Source organism: Argiope bruennichi, chromosome 11, assembly GCF_947563725.1.
Source record: "Argiope bruennichi chromosome 11, qqArgBrue1.1, whole genome shotgun sequence".
NCBI lineage: Eukaryota > Metazoa > Arthropoda > Arachnida > Araneae > Araneidae > Argiope > Argiope bruennichi.
The window spans coordinates 4,032,646-4,047,921 of NC_079161.1; the positions used below are offsets into that span (position 1 = coordinate 4,032,646).

Sequence of the window (15,276 nt, forward strand, 5' to 3'; positions counted from 1 at the left end):
TTGCTTTTTTTACATATGTATTATTTGTTGCCTCGAAAATTTTGGTTATATTTATTTCAGATAAATCATTTTTTTCTAAATTCATGTTCAAGATTCTGCCAAAATGCTTGCCATTAAGACAGTGTTATTTTAATGGTCCGTTAAGTTCTATTTATTCTATACTTGGCCATTTTTAATGACGAAAGTCCCATCACATCGTAACGCTACTAAAAACGTAAATATCCGATTCATCTGTCGCCCAGATTTCGCGATATTGTAACTTCACTTTTTTTATTTCTTTTATATGCTACACAGATATTAAACAATTCTTCTTCGCTGATATTAAACAATTTATGAAAATCAAGTGATTAAACATTTGATGAAACAATGGGAAAGCTTGAATTTTAGGGCAATAACATAATCTATTGTTGGAAATCAAGTAAACAAATGCTTAAAAAAATTACCAAAATGCATCGAAACTTTGCACAACTATTAAATGGATGTCATTAAAAGAAAATTTTCAAATTTGTAAACGATGTTAAAATTCTTTTTATATGAACAAGCTGAATTTTTGCGATTTTCCGTAGTAACTTCCAAAAATATTACTATATTTTTGGAAGTTACTACGGAAAATCGCAAAAATTCAGCTTGTTTTCTAACTAATTAATTTTTTTTTAAATTTTTCTGACGTGCATATTTTCATACTCCAAATTATATATGTGCCAAATTGAGTAACTTAAGTCAAACGGTCAGGCCAGTTGAGCGACAATTCACACATATAACTTCATCTTTATTATTAGTAGATATTGTTACAAACCTGTAATGCTGCTTCCCAGCATTATTAGTTCTATCACCAGAAAGATTGATTTACAATCATCTCTAATGGATGCTGCTCGGGTGCCGAGGCAGTGATCCCAGAGCTTGGCAACAAACTTGGTGACTATTTGGTGACTTTGGCGACAAAATGGATAATACTGGAAACTTTGGGAATTTTAACGATCCATCCAATAGAAACTGAGATAAGCCTGATTGGTCCAGAAGGTTCTAGGCCCGTCTCCCGGGAACTATAAAAGACCAGCAGTCTCAAGATGCAATGAATCGCAGTTGGAGTTGTAGACAAGTAACAAGTCTTCGAGAGGATAGCGAAGCGGAGTGCCAACGTTGTGTGGAGCTCAAGCTAGTGCTGAATTGAGCTGTGTGCCGAGTCCTGTTGTTTATTGAAGCAGCATCACGTTCCGTGTGGAGTAGGCAGTCGTGAGGTAGTAAATCGGCAGTTGGATAAAGCTTAAGTGAGGGACAGTGAGAATTTCAGCCATAAAGTGAAGCTCCGAGGCTCCCCTCCCCTGCTAGATTCTGTCTTTCCGCTTTATGCGCTGTGGTCGATTACTATTTGTGGGTTACTGTTTGCTGTAGTGTGCTGTCCTGTGTGTTCGACTCGGCTGTACATATTTGTCGTCTGTGTATTCGTCGCCTTTGTGTTATTGTCTTCGTGTGTAAATAAGCGTCGTCGTTGCTTTCTACTGAGACCTGCTGATTGTTTTCACACCATACACCAACTATAAGCGAACCCTGTGATCCGTAACAATATAAATTTATGTCGTATAATTTTCAGTATAATTTTGATGTTCACACAGGGTAGAAATATTTGGAAAAAATGTTTTTTTTTTCTGAACTTTGGGGGGCGTGGACATGAAGATTGAAACAAAGAATTTTAATAAAATCTCAAACCGAATTTCTTACCAATACTTCTCTTTGTTTTCTTCATGTAACTTGAAAATGATTTTCTTTTATATCTTTGGATAATTTCGAGCTCGAGATGAGGAGAATGCACCTGTTTGCTGTCCTGGCACTTAAATGTGTTACCAAGTGGAATGAATGGCCTAGAGCAGCTGTGGTTTGAAGAAGGTGGTGGTTATCCTTATCTTCCGTTCATGGCTGAAACTGTCGAAGGTCATATCTAATGATTGCTTCGAAAAGCATGATATCAAAGGGCTTCCTAAGATATTAAGATCTCAATTATTCATTTCAGAAAGAGCACTGCGGAAGGGAAAAACCCATTTACAGTGCCTTATGATAAAATAAATGCAAGTAAGGCAAATGCAATAAATGTAAATACGAAACATAGCACGAAAAGCATCATATCGCGTGCACACACACACGTATATATGAGAGAAAGTGGAAAGAAAAAAATTTTCACAAAATTCTTTAAAACAGTTAATTTAAAATTTGACTCCGTCGAATTTCACATCTTTCATTTCTTAAGGAAATTGTTAGTTAGAAATATGGTGTTGAATATTTTCAACGCGAATATTTATTTTCGATCCTTCATGCTCTTGATAATGGCTTATATAGCTTAACGGAACAGTTCTTTTACTTTGTATTTATATAAATTAAATTCGGGTATTGATAATGCATTTTAACGTTTGTGTGAAAATCTGGCATCCAAATAGAGCTGAGTCACACTTTTAAGAAATCTACGCTTTCACTATAATTCACTATTACATATTACAAAACCATTGTAATGGCGCACTCAATTAATATCTATTCTAATCAGCAAGAGTTCCCCCTCTCCATTTTCTAGTATGCGAACACAATACATGATTTTGTTTTTGTTTTTTGTTTTTACTTCATCTAATACGAAGTTTACAACGAAAAGATATTATCAAAAAATTCGAATTCGAGATTTTGATGAATACCCATGATGTCAGAACTTTGATATGTGGACTTTATACTGAATTTCTTGGTTTCTATCAAATTTCAAAAATATCCATTAAAAGAAAGTCCGTCTGTCTAGTTTTTCGAAAAAAAGTTAATATGACTACAAAATGAAGAAAGCTGAATGAATAAAATCTGGTAATCAGATTTAACATCTAAAGTGCAGATAATTATCTGTTTAGAAACTAAATCTGTCAAGGGATCGACCATCTATTGTTCTGTAGATTCACAAACGTGTAAATATAATGATTCAAAAACTAAAAGACAAATATTCGAAGCCTAATATGTATTTATGAATACAGTTCTTGTTCGGGGTCAAATTTTGATTTTAATGGCGCGGAGAAAAGCGTCCAAGATATACGTTCGTTACTTTAGTATTTGTGTATTGACCGTATTCTAGCAATTAATCAACGATAGGTAATAAGTCACCTCTCGGGTGGAACCAGTTCTTTGTTTCTGAGGTCGTACGTCAGGTGGAAGGTGACAAGACGCCACCTGTCGAAATTCTCCCTCTGTGGAATGCAGGCACGGTTGCCTTGTCAGTTAAGCATCAGCAACGGAGCAATTGACATCTCCAGTGACATATCACTGATTTTTATTCTCAATTTATTCAAAAATGAGTAAAGAAAATTTTCTAAATTTCAGTAGAGATTGTAGCAGTGAATGTTTTGAAAACAATTTTGAAGTGATTTTGATGATGATATTAGGAGTGCATAAAATTCTATTAGGAAAATAGTTATGTCATTATTTGGGAATTTACATGAAGGTGAAGCTGCGCGAAAGGAAACGCCATCAAAAAAAATGCGGATAGTTTAGATGGAAAAGTAGATATCTTGCAACATGATGCTAAAAAAGTATTATTTCTTCTTAATATGTTCTAATGGTAAGTTATCTAGTGGAAAGATAAACAGCATTCTTCTAAGAAACATACAACCAAAAATCATTCTTTCATGCTGGAAATTGTTTCATAAAATAACATACATTATAAGTAATTATTTGAAACTCATGTATTTGTAATATTCCTTTAAAAAATAACTTACTTTTTAACAAAAATGGTATTCTTATAATACCGAAAAAGTTTTGCATTATTTACCAGAATCTGCTACAACCTAATGAGAAACGCATGTAAAAAGCTAGCGTTAGATAAGAATTAATTGACAAAAAGAATTGTCAAAGATCGCATTCAAATAGGTTCTTTCGTGACGTGTGTTCGCCAACGGCGTGCAGTCAATAATACACAATATTTATTAGAAAATATGCGAGAAAACTTCGAGGAGACAACTTTCTCAGATTGCATCATAATACAGTGTAGGGAACTGGTTATAGATTCTCTATCCAAAACTTGAATCAGATTCCCAGTTTTGGCGATTGGATAAATTTTAAATTTTAGTGCACATCTACAGTTCTAATGATAAATCTATATGCTTAGTTTCATTCATTTAGATGTTTGCGGTTTTTTTTGTTTGTTTTTTTATAGTTATCGTGCTCACAAACATTTAGGCTCAATAAGCGGAAGACTTCCCACAAATGGATTTAAGCAAAAATTTATTAAAAATCTGGAATTTTGTGGAAAAGACAGATTTACGCTCGTACTTTAAGGGCATAATTTTTAAAATGTCATTTTCGGCCACTGGGAGACCTGAAACGAAGAAATCCATCCATATCAGATGACGCCCCAGCCACTACCTTCCTTATTTCCACACTTCAGCAACGCAGAAACGTTCCAAATCAACAAAAATTGTTGGTTCCTGCATAATAGCTACGGAGATATCATAACTTACATTACATTCGCAATGATTTAAATAGAAATTTTTAACCTTTTGGTATACTTTAATGATCAGTTTATAATTATATATTCGACTTGATGTAGGTAAATTTTAGTAAAATGTGTTGCTGTAGAATTGCTAGTTATTCATTCATTTTAATTAAAATGTAAGATATTTGTTTTTAATCGTCCTTTAATGATGACTTTTATATTGTTTAGAAAATGTTGGATTTGGCTAGAAATTTGAAAGGTCTCTGCTCTATAGATGTTAAATCTGTGCACCAAATTTTATTCACCTAGTTCTGTGCGTTTTGTAGTTATTGTGTTAATTCACACAAACATATTCCCAAAACATATTTTTCGAACTCGGGGAAATCTGAAGCCAGGAGATTCGTCAAAATACTGAGTTCACATTTTTTGACGATCTCTATATAAGAAAGCAAAAATATGCCATATTGTTTTTTTACATTTCACATTCTCAAATTTATTTCATTAAAATGGATTCCAAGTGTACTTCACGATTCCGAAAACCGTCCAAACTAAAACTCAACTGCTGTTTATTAGATTCTAATTTTAATTTGGTGGGGGCCGATTTCTGTTCTTACAACAAAGTCAAACCTCGTCACTTCTGCACAATAATTATATGCAGTGGAGGTGATTTTCCAGAGTTCTTCGTTAAGCACGCATATTTTCTCTGAACTCGCTCCTAGTTTCGTGAAATCACTCATGTGTAAAGGCGCGGATAGTTTCATCATCTGAAAATAGATCAGTGTGCACTCTCTTCAACGCATAAGCAGACTACCCTTGCATTGATCATCAGAGAGAAACACTGCAAGATAAATAACCCTTTTAGACAAACAAATCTCCCTGCCATCGCTATTTGAAAACTTATGAAAGCCTCTGAGAGGGTCGGCACAGGAGCGTTTTTCAGCTTAGATGAAAAATAAAGCAATTTGCACACGAATCGCCGATTTCCCTCTCGCAATCCCTTCAAACTTGGCTGGCTAATGCATATAAATAATAGCTGCTGAAACTCGCACAATCAAACAATTGTGTGAATGGCTCATTCGGAAATGCAGCGCATGAGTCAACGCAACAGCGACTTGCAAGAGGCTGAGTTATGAAAAGAAAAAAATATATATATGATACGAGACTAAATGCGTAACAATAGATATCGGAGGAAGTTATTACAGTTTTCAGCTTCCTTCATTCATGTTTTGTGCATCATTTGAAAAAATAAAATGTTAAGAAGTAAAAAAAATAATTACTTTTTTGTTGGAAAATTTACTTAGCTTAATATACAATAAAAGTGACCATTTAATGACATTTATCTTTTTTTGGTCAGCAAAATATTCCGTGACAGAGTAAGTCTTCTTTATTCTGAATTATTTGTCTGCCTCACACCAATACGCCGTCTTTCATACACGCAGAATAAAACACTGTCTCGTACTCGAATTATTCTGATCGCCGAAGGGTTTGATGGGCGAGACATGGGAATTTTTTAAGCAGGATATACACAGATGAAATGATAGAAAAATATTAAGTAAGTAAATTCAAATTAAATAAGTAAAACCAAGCAACAAGAAAAAAATTAAGGGGACTCACCAAATACGTCAAAATCGTGCTAATTGTCCAAAAACTCGCTAAAAGTCCGCCACTCTAGATGAACACTAAAAATGGTAACAAGCGGCTTTTAGAGTTGCAATTAAAAAAAAAATGTCACGATTCCATATGACAAGCCAATCTCCCCAAAATCCAGGGTTAGCAAGAAATAAGTTCCCCACTTCAGAAGCCAATTCAGCTTTATAGTTCCAAATAAGAAAAAATTTGAACTACAGATTATTCAGACGATACGCTTTACATTTATTAATTAAAAAATAGTACGAAAATTCACCAATAGATGGCACTGTAACACAAATGGTATTTATTTGCATATATAGAAAATGTGAAACATAATTTATGTTACAACGCATGTCTATTGCCCTTTTTCTTTGGATAAAAAGAAGGCGGATTCTGCACGAACATTAGTTTCTTCTCTGTTTGGCAGGCTTATGTTGCAAGAAAAAGCGTTACTGGTGAAATTGTTCTACCAGAACCCACAAAACTCCGTTGCAACTCTAAAGAAATTTCGCCGTATAAAGCATATACGAAGTGGTCCGTTGTCTCCAGGTGCCCTATGCAAGATGATTCAGAAATTCGAAAAAACTGGAGAACTTGGCATTCCTCCAGGTAGAGGATGAAAAAAAATCCCGTCTTCCAGCGTCGAAAATGTTGCGACCGCACTCGTTGAAGCAAGAAGTCAGTCGCCTCATAATAATGTGAGTTTTCCAGTTGTTTCCCGTGTTCTGGATATGCCCTATTCCATTGTACGAAAAATCGTAAGGCAGATTTTGCATTTTTATCCATACAAAATCAAGTCTGTACACTTGTTGCAGGACGGGGACTTAGAGGTCCGTAAAACTTTTGCATTTCAGTTCCTTGCTCGAATGGTGGTTGACACAACTTGGCCATGGAACATTCTGTGGAGTGATGACACACAATTATTGGAGTGACAACACACAACTGCACAATTTAATTTACGTGTATTGAATGGGAATGTGCGACAACATTTTAGTTGGAGTGAAAACTTGCTGTTGGAAGTAGACAGCGTCTCTGAATTCAAGTGTAGCCCAAGAGTCACATCTAAATCCGTGAAAAATCTTTTTATACAAAATGCTAACGTAGAAATAACGCTTATTACTTACTGTAGAAAGGCAACCTTCAAATATCAACAAATTTGTCGAACAAATTCCAGATTGCTTCTTTCATTTAATATTTTTGTTGTGTTGTTGTGACTTATGTCATTTTACAAGCCCGCTGAAAGTTATCTGTCAGCGATTTAAGCCAAATGAGCGTCTCTTATTTTTTCAGAAGTGGCAATTAGGGCCAAGAGTACGACTTAGCTACTTGTTACAGCTTCACGCCGATAGATGGCGTATCTGTCGAGTACAAAGTTCCTGTTAATTCTTTTTGTATCAGAACGTAGAGTGTGTAAGAACGATTCTGTGAGCGAGACGAGGCATCCAACTGTGAGAGGTGTCCTAATCTGTAACAGTCTACATGAAGTGGCACAAAAAATGTGTCCGAAAATAAAATGGTGTTCACCAGAAAGAAATGAGTAATTATTTGAAGAGAATTACACTTGCTAAAATGCTGTTTCACTCCAGGTACTAAAAGAATTAAAGAATAGAAATTATAATCATTCAGCGTATCGATACGTTACCTAACGTAATATTTTAATGGTTATGCTGAAAAACAACAAAAAAAAATATGGAGAACAACGATATTACAAGAAATTCAGATTGATAAGCGGAATTTTCATTCCTTAGAATGATAGGAAATTGTATAAAAACACACGATTAAATATTTTTAGATATATTGAAGACAGTTTCCTTTTTTTTAATATAATATAATTTTTAAAGCATTGCTGTAAATCCTCACATTGGAGCGACAAATATTTTTTAAATGCAAAAATTAATAAAAGACTTTATTTTTTATGTTTATAAAACAATCATTGAAAAGAGAGTTATTGAAATTTTACGATGAATGGATGCTACTTACGGAAAACATCAAAATATTTCTTTATTTCTAATTAATAAAATTTTGCTTAAAATTTCGAAAAACTCACTCAAATTCCCGCCTTCCGTATTGTATTTGTACCAAATTTAGTAACTCTCGGTTCATCGAACTGGCCAGTAGAGCGCAAAAGGGCGAACGCACACATTCTCTTTCATTATTAGTAGAAATATATTTTCTGAAAGAGATGTAGATTGAATCTGCTCTGTTTCACTGCGAGATGTTTTTGTGGTAGCATTTTACTTTGTCAAATAAAAATCTGATTTTTTTTTTATTATTATTATTCCTTTTTGTTTTGTTTTGTAGTCGCTCAGTGACAGGAAACATTTATTCGAATTTAATTTCTTCTTAATCAATCCATTACAAATAAAGATTTACGAGTCAAAAAACATTAATAAATTTCGTCCTACTTTAGTTTCCTCTCGTTTAAAATGCTTAGAAATGGCGGTTACAACTGTCTGGTTTTTAAACACTAAAACGACAATCAAACATAAATCATATCATTAAACTAAAGAAGTTTTAGTTTCTAAATATAGTGCGATTTGTCTGCTTATGAAATGCGAGGACTGTAAATAACTCGACCGGAAAAATGCAAGTAAATCACTCGAAAACAATTATGAATTGAATTTAGTATTATTGCCTCTTCTTGCCTTCAATATTTTAATTATCTTTCTTATAAGCTCCATAAGATATTGCATTTTTTCACACTTTTGATTGAATTTTACTTCTTTCATGCTCATAAAAACATAATTTTGTAACCAGTTTTTCATTTTCTTCCCATTCTGCAATTCTGTACAGATGTATATTCTCAATAATAATAAAATGTTTTAATATTTCCAGAGCTTAGTTGCCAATAAAAGTTTTATTAAATCTTATTTAAAAGTGAAAAGCCTAATAGATATCGTAAATTGGTAGTTCTTACTTTCTTTATAAAAAAAAGGAAGCATTGTAAGCATAAAAAAAAATCGAATATGAAATTTTACGATTCTTTACGATCAGATTTCCTTGAGTTCGAAAACATATTTTACGATTCTTTACGATCAGATTTCCTTGAGTTCGAAAACATATTTTTCGAATCTTGACTGTCTGTCTATAAACCCAATAATTCTAAAACGTTTTCAACTAAATGGGTGTAATTTGCTATACGCTTTTCATGCCAAATTTTAAATTTTTATCAAATTTTGAACAGAGTCCATTTGGAGGAAGTCTGTCGTTCTCGTTGTCTGTGTATAAGTGAATGTGATGCCTCCAAAACATAGAAAGTCTATATTGATAAAATCTGTTACACAATTTCAGCATCTAAAATGCAGATTTTTTTCAAATGTTGATGTAAATCTGTAAAAAGATTGACCATCTGTCGATCTTTATTTCCATGTGCACATAAACTCGAGAACACAAAGGCAATGATAAAAATAAATGAAATTTAGTGTGTATCTTGTGAATACAATTATATGTCTTCCTGCCTTTTAGGCTCTGGTCCCAAGTGTAATTACAATTGTAATTCTTTGTCAGATTATAGCTATAAAGGTGTACAAAATACATATTCTTTATTGTGCTTCGAAGTACCCATTCTCGACTACAGGACAGTAAAAAAAAAGTTTGAGCACTCGTGGCATTCACTACCTTGTTCAAGAACCACAATTTTATACTGCCTGAGAGTTGATAATTAGCGTTTGCCTTAATTTACCTTTAATTAGAGTTTGTGCTTGGAAATTTTTTGGAGACCACTATCCTTTTTTTTTCATGTAATATCATTTTGGACAATTTTTAAAATAATGATAAATACTGGAAATATTCAAAAACAGAATAAAAAAACTGTCACATAAATTTGACACGTGCCGGAAGTTCGAATCCAGTAAACAGATTTCGTTTTAAGCAAATAATTTATTTCGTGACTGTATTTTTAATATCAATGAAAGACAATAACGGCGGTTAACTCCATAAGAATGATATAATTCAGCAGCAGACAAGGTTAGACGATTGTTTTTATCTTTACGATAGAATTATAACTTTTTATTGTGCCTATTTCCAGTCAATATCTTCAAATAACAAGTGAGAGGATTGCAGTAGCTCTCCCACGAATTTAAGAAAATTTTCTACGTAAATTGATCACCAGCGTACATAACTGAATGCCATTGTTTTACCATCATTTCAATGGCAAAAATATTAAATTATATGCATGTAAAATCAGCTTTCTTTTCTTTCTTTTTTTTTTTTTTTTTTGATTTAATTTGCGCTTTAATACTGATATCTACGAGTCAAAAATTCTTATCTTAAAATCAAATTTTATGTATACAGTCTCTTCAAGCATGATGACAATAAAAAAAAATTAAATCTGATTATCCAACTTATTCTATTAATAAATTCATTCTTTTTAATGAATGCTTATCTAATCTGACGATAATGAGACAATGAAATTTAGTTTATTCTTATTATAGCATTATTATGGATATGCAAAGTATAGAGACGCTCATTCCTCTGAAACTCTTAGCATGTGATAATAATTAAATGTTTATTTTTAGCTTAAATTCTGAATGAAATAATCAATGTAATCGATAGTTTTATATAAATGAAACTGTAATAGAGTTCTTTGGCTTGAAATCGCAATATTTCCTTCCAGGCTTTCACCCAAGGAACAAACGATGGTTTACTACGAATTGGGCGATCCTAGGCTGTTGACTCACCCTCCCAGTATCTACAGACGATTCCGTTTGTTTCTCTCGAGGCACTGTGGAAGCTGTTATGGTCTAGAGGAACCGCCTATGAACAAGTGAGTAATACATAAATTTGTTTATGAAGGTAAAATAATTGTACAGAACGCAATGCAAATATTTAGGAAAGCAAACTTAAAATAAAAAGCAGAGAAGGAAATGTGTTACGTAAAATTATTTTTACAGAAATAAGAAGAAATAGAGAACACAATCGATCCCTCTCAATTAGTCTGTATCATATATGACGATCATGATTTAATGAAATTTAATTTATTCCCATTATAGCACTAGCCATGGAAGCCATACAAACTTCTAAATTAGTATAAATCTCAGTTAGACAATCTTTTAACGGACAAGTGTGAGATTGGAATTGTTGTTTACATGCTTAAACGACGTCATTTGTTCAACTTCTTACCCACTTTTCCAAAAGGGCAAAGGGCTACACTAATGTAAAAGAGTGCTAATGATTCACTTGAACATGTAACGACATGGAATCTTGTTTTATTACTCAATGTTTGTAAATTATGGCGAATAAAGTGATTATGCTTCCCATCGGGAAAATAATTTTAAAAGTTTCTCCCAGATTTACTCATTAAAAATGGGCATATTTTGAAATAGCAGAGAAAATCCTCTCAGATGACGCCAGTTTCATCAAGAACCTGGACTTTAAGCTGAGCTACAAACATCCAAACATTTGGCGAAACGTAAAATCGAATTGTGACCAAAATCTTTGAAGTTAAATAACCACAAATATCGTACTAACTACAATATGTCAAATTTTTCAAAAACTTGTTCATTCCATCAGTTTTTGATTGAATCTACAATAAATCACATCAGGAGAAATTCAGTCTTTCGTTTGCGATAAGTCACTGAAACTGGCGTTCGTCGGGAAAGAAAATTCGAGATAGGCCATTGTCGCTCCAGATTTTAATTTCCGGTGCACCTAAACGTGCTGTTTTAGTTAGGTTCAAGAAACTAAAACCAAATAAGAAAAGAGCATTTTAATTAACACAACGGAAACAAACCAAGCGACTATTTCTTAACCGAAGGAAATCACCCTGATGTACTTGCATTGATTCCACAAAGATTTCTGGCAGGGATTTTTTGACATCAGTCCATTTCAAAGACTGTCCATTTAAGTGACAAAGGAAAGAATAAATTTTTCTTGATATGATTTATTGTAAACTTATTTAATAACTGCTGGAATGAACAAGATTTTGGTAAATTTGACAGATTATAAATAGAACGATATTTTCGGTATTCAGCATTAAAGATTTAGAATTCGTTTTTGCATTTCGCCAAGATTTCGGTGTTTGTAACTCAGCTTCAAATCCAAGTAACCTGATGGCAACTATGTCATCTTATACGATTTCCTTGCTATTTCAAAATATGCGCTTATATTATATAGAGAGCTATTAGAAACTTTTTTTTAATTAACATCTTCCAAATTGGTACCATAATCATTTTACCTTCAACTTGCAAACAGTAAGAGATAGGAGATGATCGCCATAGTATTTTATGGCGACCACTAAATATAAAAATTTTTGAAACATCCATCGTTCTATTGATGACTGTCGGAATGCAAAGCAGATTTATTTAATCATCTATGTCTACAGCCGGAGCTAAAGGATTAAACTGAACAAAATTCCCATTAATATATAATTATCATTTCAGAATTCAGAAAAGTGCATGCATAGAAAACAAATAAGGATACAGGTAGAAAACCAAATAAATCGTGAATGTAACACTAAACAAACATAATTCATCATTAGCCTATCATACAAATTAAAAACAACTATAAAGTAACAAATTAAAATATAGGTAATAGGAGAGAACATACCTTTTACTCATTGATATCAGCAGTAAAAATCTGAGAAAAAGAGGCATTTCTCACAAATAAACTCGGAAGCTGAAATGTTTTCAGAATGATGGAATGGTCCCTGATAAGTTTTTGAGCCAAATTTGCTTAGCTAGTTCGGTTGACTTTTATATATTATAATTTCAAGTATACAGTATGTCCCATCATTCATTACTCAAGCATTAAGAAGCTATAAAGAATCCTACAATATGCTGCACGAGACATGCAAACGCAGCCACGATTCAGAATTGGATATAATTTTGCAATTAGGTGCAATCCCAGATAGCCTTTCTGGAATGCTCCTCATCTCTGTGATTTTATTTCGTTATGATTTGTTCTGGTTTAATCCTAAATGGTGTGTCCATGCGTGGAACAGAAGAAAAGAGCGCTTGTCTAACTTTGCATAGCAGAGGAACGTTGCTTAGCAATTATCAATCGTTCCCGGATCTTACTCGTAAAGCAAAACAATTTTTTCCGTGTTAAATAAAACAATGCGTTACCATTCCAGAAAACATTATTCAGACAAATTTATGGTAATATAATATATTATTTCTAATGCACCTTTGTTGTAAACAAAATTATCTAAAAGCATTTGTCTTTGGCTACACTTCAAAACTTGTCCACCTCTAGTCCCTAGATGTAAGCTAGAGAGAAAATCGTTAAACGAATTTGTAACATGTACAGCACAGCTACTGCCTTATTAGGGTGATGCTTCTTAACATACGATGCAATAATATCCCATGATTTCAGCATCTCCCTTATTTTACTGGCAGATTGTTGCTATTTCGCATCTATTATTTCATCCTGTCCTGACCAAATAACCACCACAACTTTTTACTGTGGCATAGCTCCCTAATCTTTGCAGTTCTGGCTAAATTCTTCTACCAGCTCATTGACGTAGTTGCTATTTACCTCTAGTCCCATACTTTAGGCCAGATGCAAAAGCTCATCAATGAAGGCTCCACAAGCACAGGCTCGCCCAAAGCTCTCGGAGTCGCATTTGATAACTTCTTCCATGCGTAGGGTCTTCCTTCAAACAAGCTCTCAACTCGGACTGATACAAGTAAATGCAGCAAGTGGCGTCTCTTCGCCACTCGTTCTGCGAAACGCCTTTCGTTAAACGAGTCATCATTTCATTTTGTTTTCCTCTCTATGCAAGGACCCGATAAGCGAGTTTGAACTGTACATGCGAAATTTAAAAGGAATGGCCAGGTCTTGTTTGGAAGAAAGAATAAATAAAAAAGTATTATTCAGATTCGATATTTCTACAAACTAAATAGAAAATGTAACGTAAAACAAGATTATTTCAATGTCGATGGCTTTACGGTATCAATCAAACTCATCTGACTGCGAATGACTATTTTTTTCCCCTCTCGTAAAATTTCTTTGTACCAAACTAATATATTTTTAACATCTTGCCTTCTAGTAAGATCTTTAATCATTAGCCCGTTTTCGTCTGACTTTCTGTGAAACGTGTCATTGTCATTGTCAGATCCATTGCACTCATGAAATGGATCTGAGTGCAAGCTGTCTGCTTCTACGGCAACATTTGCCCGAGCATTTCTAGATGCTCGTTGATTGCGAGGTCTTTATTTACTCATGTCTAACAACACACTGAATACCAACTGTCAAATGCAATTGCCTTGCAAGAATGACACCTCCCTGCATCATTTTAACGACTTCGCCAATTATCAGTTTATTTTTAGAAAAGAATATTTTTTTTTTTTTAATTTCTCGTCTGATTTTGTATCATATTCTAAAATGAGGAATATTTGTAGTGAAAATAAAGTGTTTCGTAACCCAGAGTAGCATAAATCGACTTATAACAAAGCAGCTAGTTAATCGGAGTTGATTTCTGACTGCTAACAATTATAAAATAAATAAGGAAGCATTTAAGAGCCAGTACACTCTCAAATTTATGTTTATATCGCCGGAAACAAATGGTTAAGTCTCGTGTGGATGGAAATTCACTTGAATGTAATGTTCACTTCACAGATGTCTTATTGTCATTGAGAGATTTAAAATAGCGATACACCTTGGGAATAATAAAGGACCTCGGTTTCAGTTGCAGGATGCTGTCTGCACAGGGTGGCGGAAGGAGGGTATTGGAGAGAGCAGACATGAGTAGATAAATAAGTTGTAAAACGCAATAAATTCAAAAATATCGAAACAGCTCATTTTAAAAAAAATTCATTGAAAAATTAGCTATAATGCATAGCATATATATATATATACATGCATTATAGCTAATTTTTCTATATATATATATATATATATATATATATATATATAAAAGTATTAGAATCAAGTTAATAGGAAAAACAAAAAATCAAATAAAAATTAAACCAAAAAAATTATAAAAAATATAAAAAAAATAATCCGGCCTGAAGACTTTTTCAAGGGTCACCCTCGGGCAGGAATTCAAAGAAAGGGATTTTTTTTTTTTTTTTTTTTTTTGTGAGGAAATACAGACATTGTCTAATAATGATTCCTCGTGAAACGAAAATCCCCTGAAATTATGCTCAAGAGATATACCATTTTAACAGAAAGGAAATATAAAACAACAAATTAGAAGAAATTAACCACAACAAAGTAAAAATACAATAACAAAAATAACAATAAAAACAAAAAAT

At 33.2% G+C, this 15,276-nt stretch overlaps 1 protein-coding gene across 1 annotated transcript in view; it reads left to right on the plus strand.

Moving 5' to 3' along the window:
* The window catches only part of LOC129957218 (bestrophin-2-like), a 105,845-nt gene that overhangs the window by 68,770 nt on the left and 21,799 nt on the right, over positions 1-15,276 (plus strand). Inside the window, exon 10 of the mRNA XM_056069442.1 lies at positions 10,695-10,844. Coding sequence (XP_055925417.1) covers positions 10,695-10,844 — 150 coding nt within the window. The remainder of the gene's footprint in view (positions 1-10,694; positions 10,845-15,276) is intronic.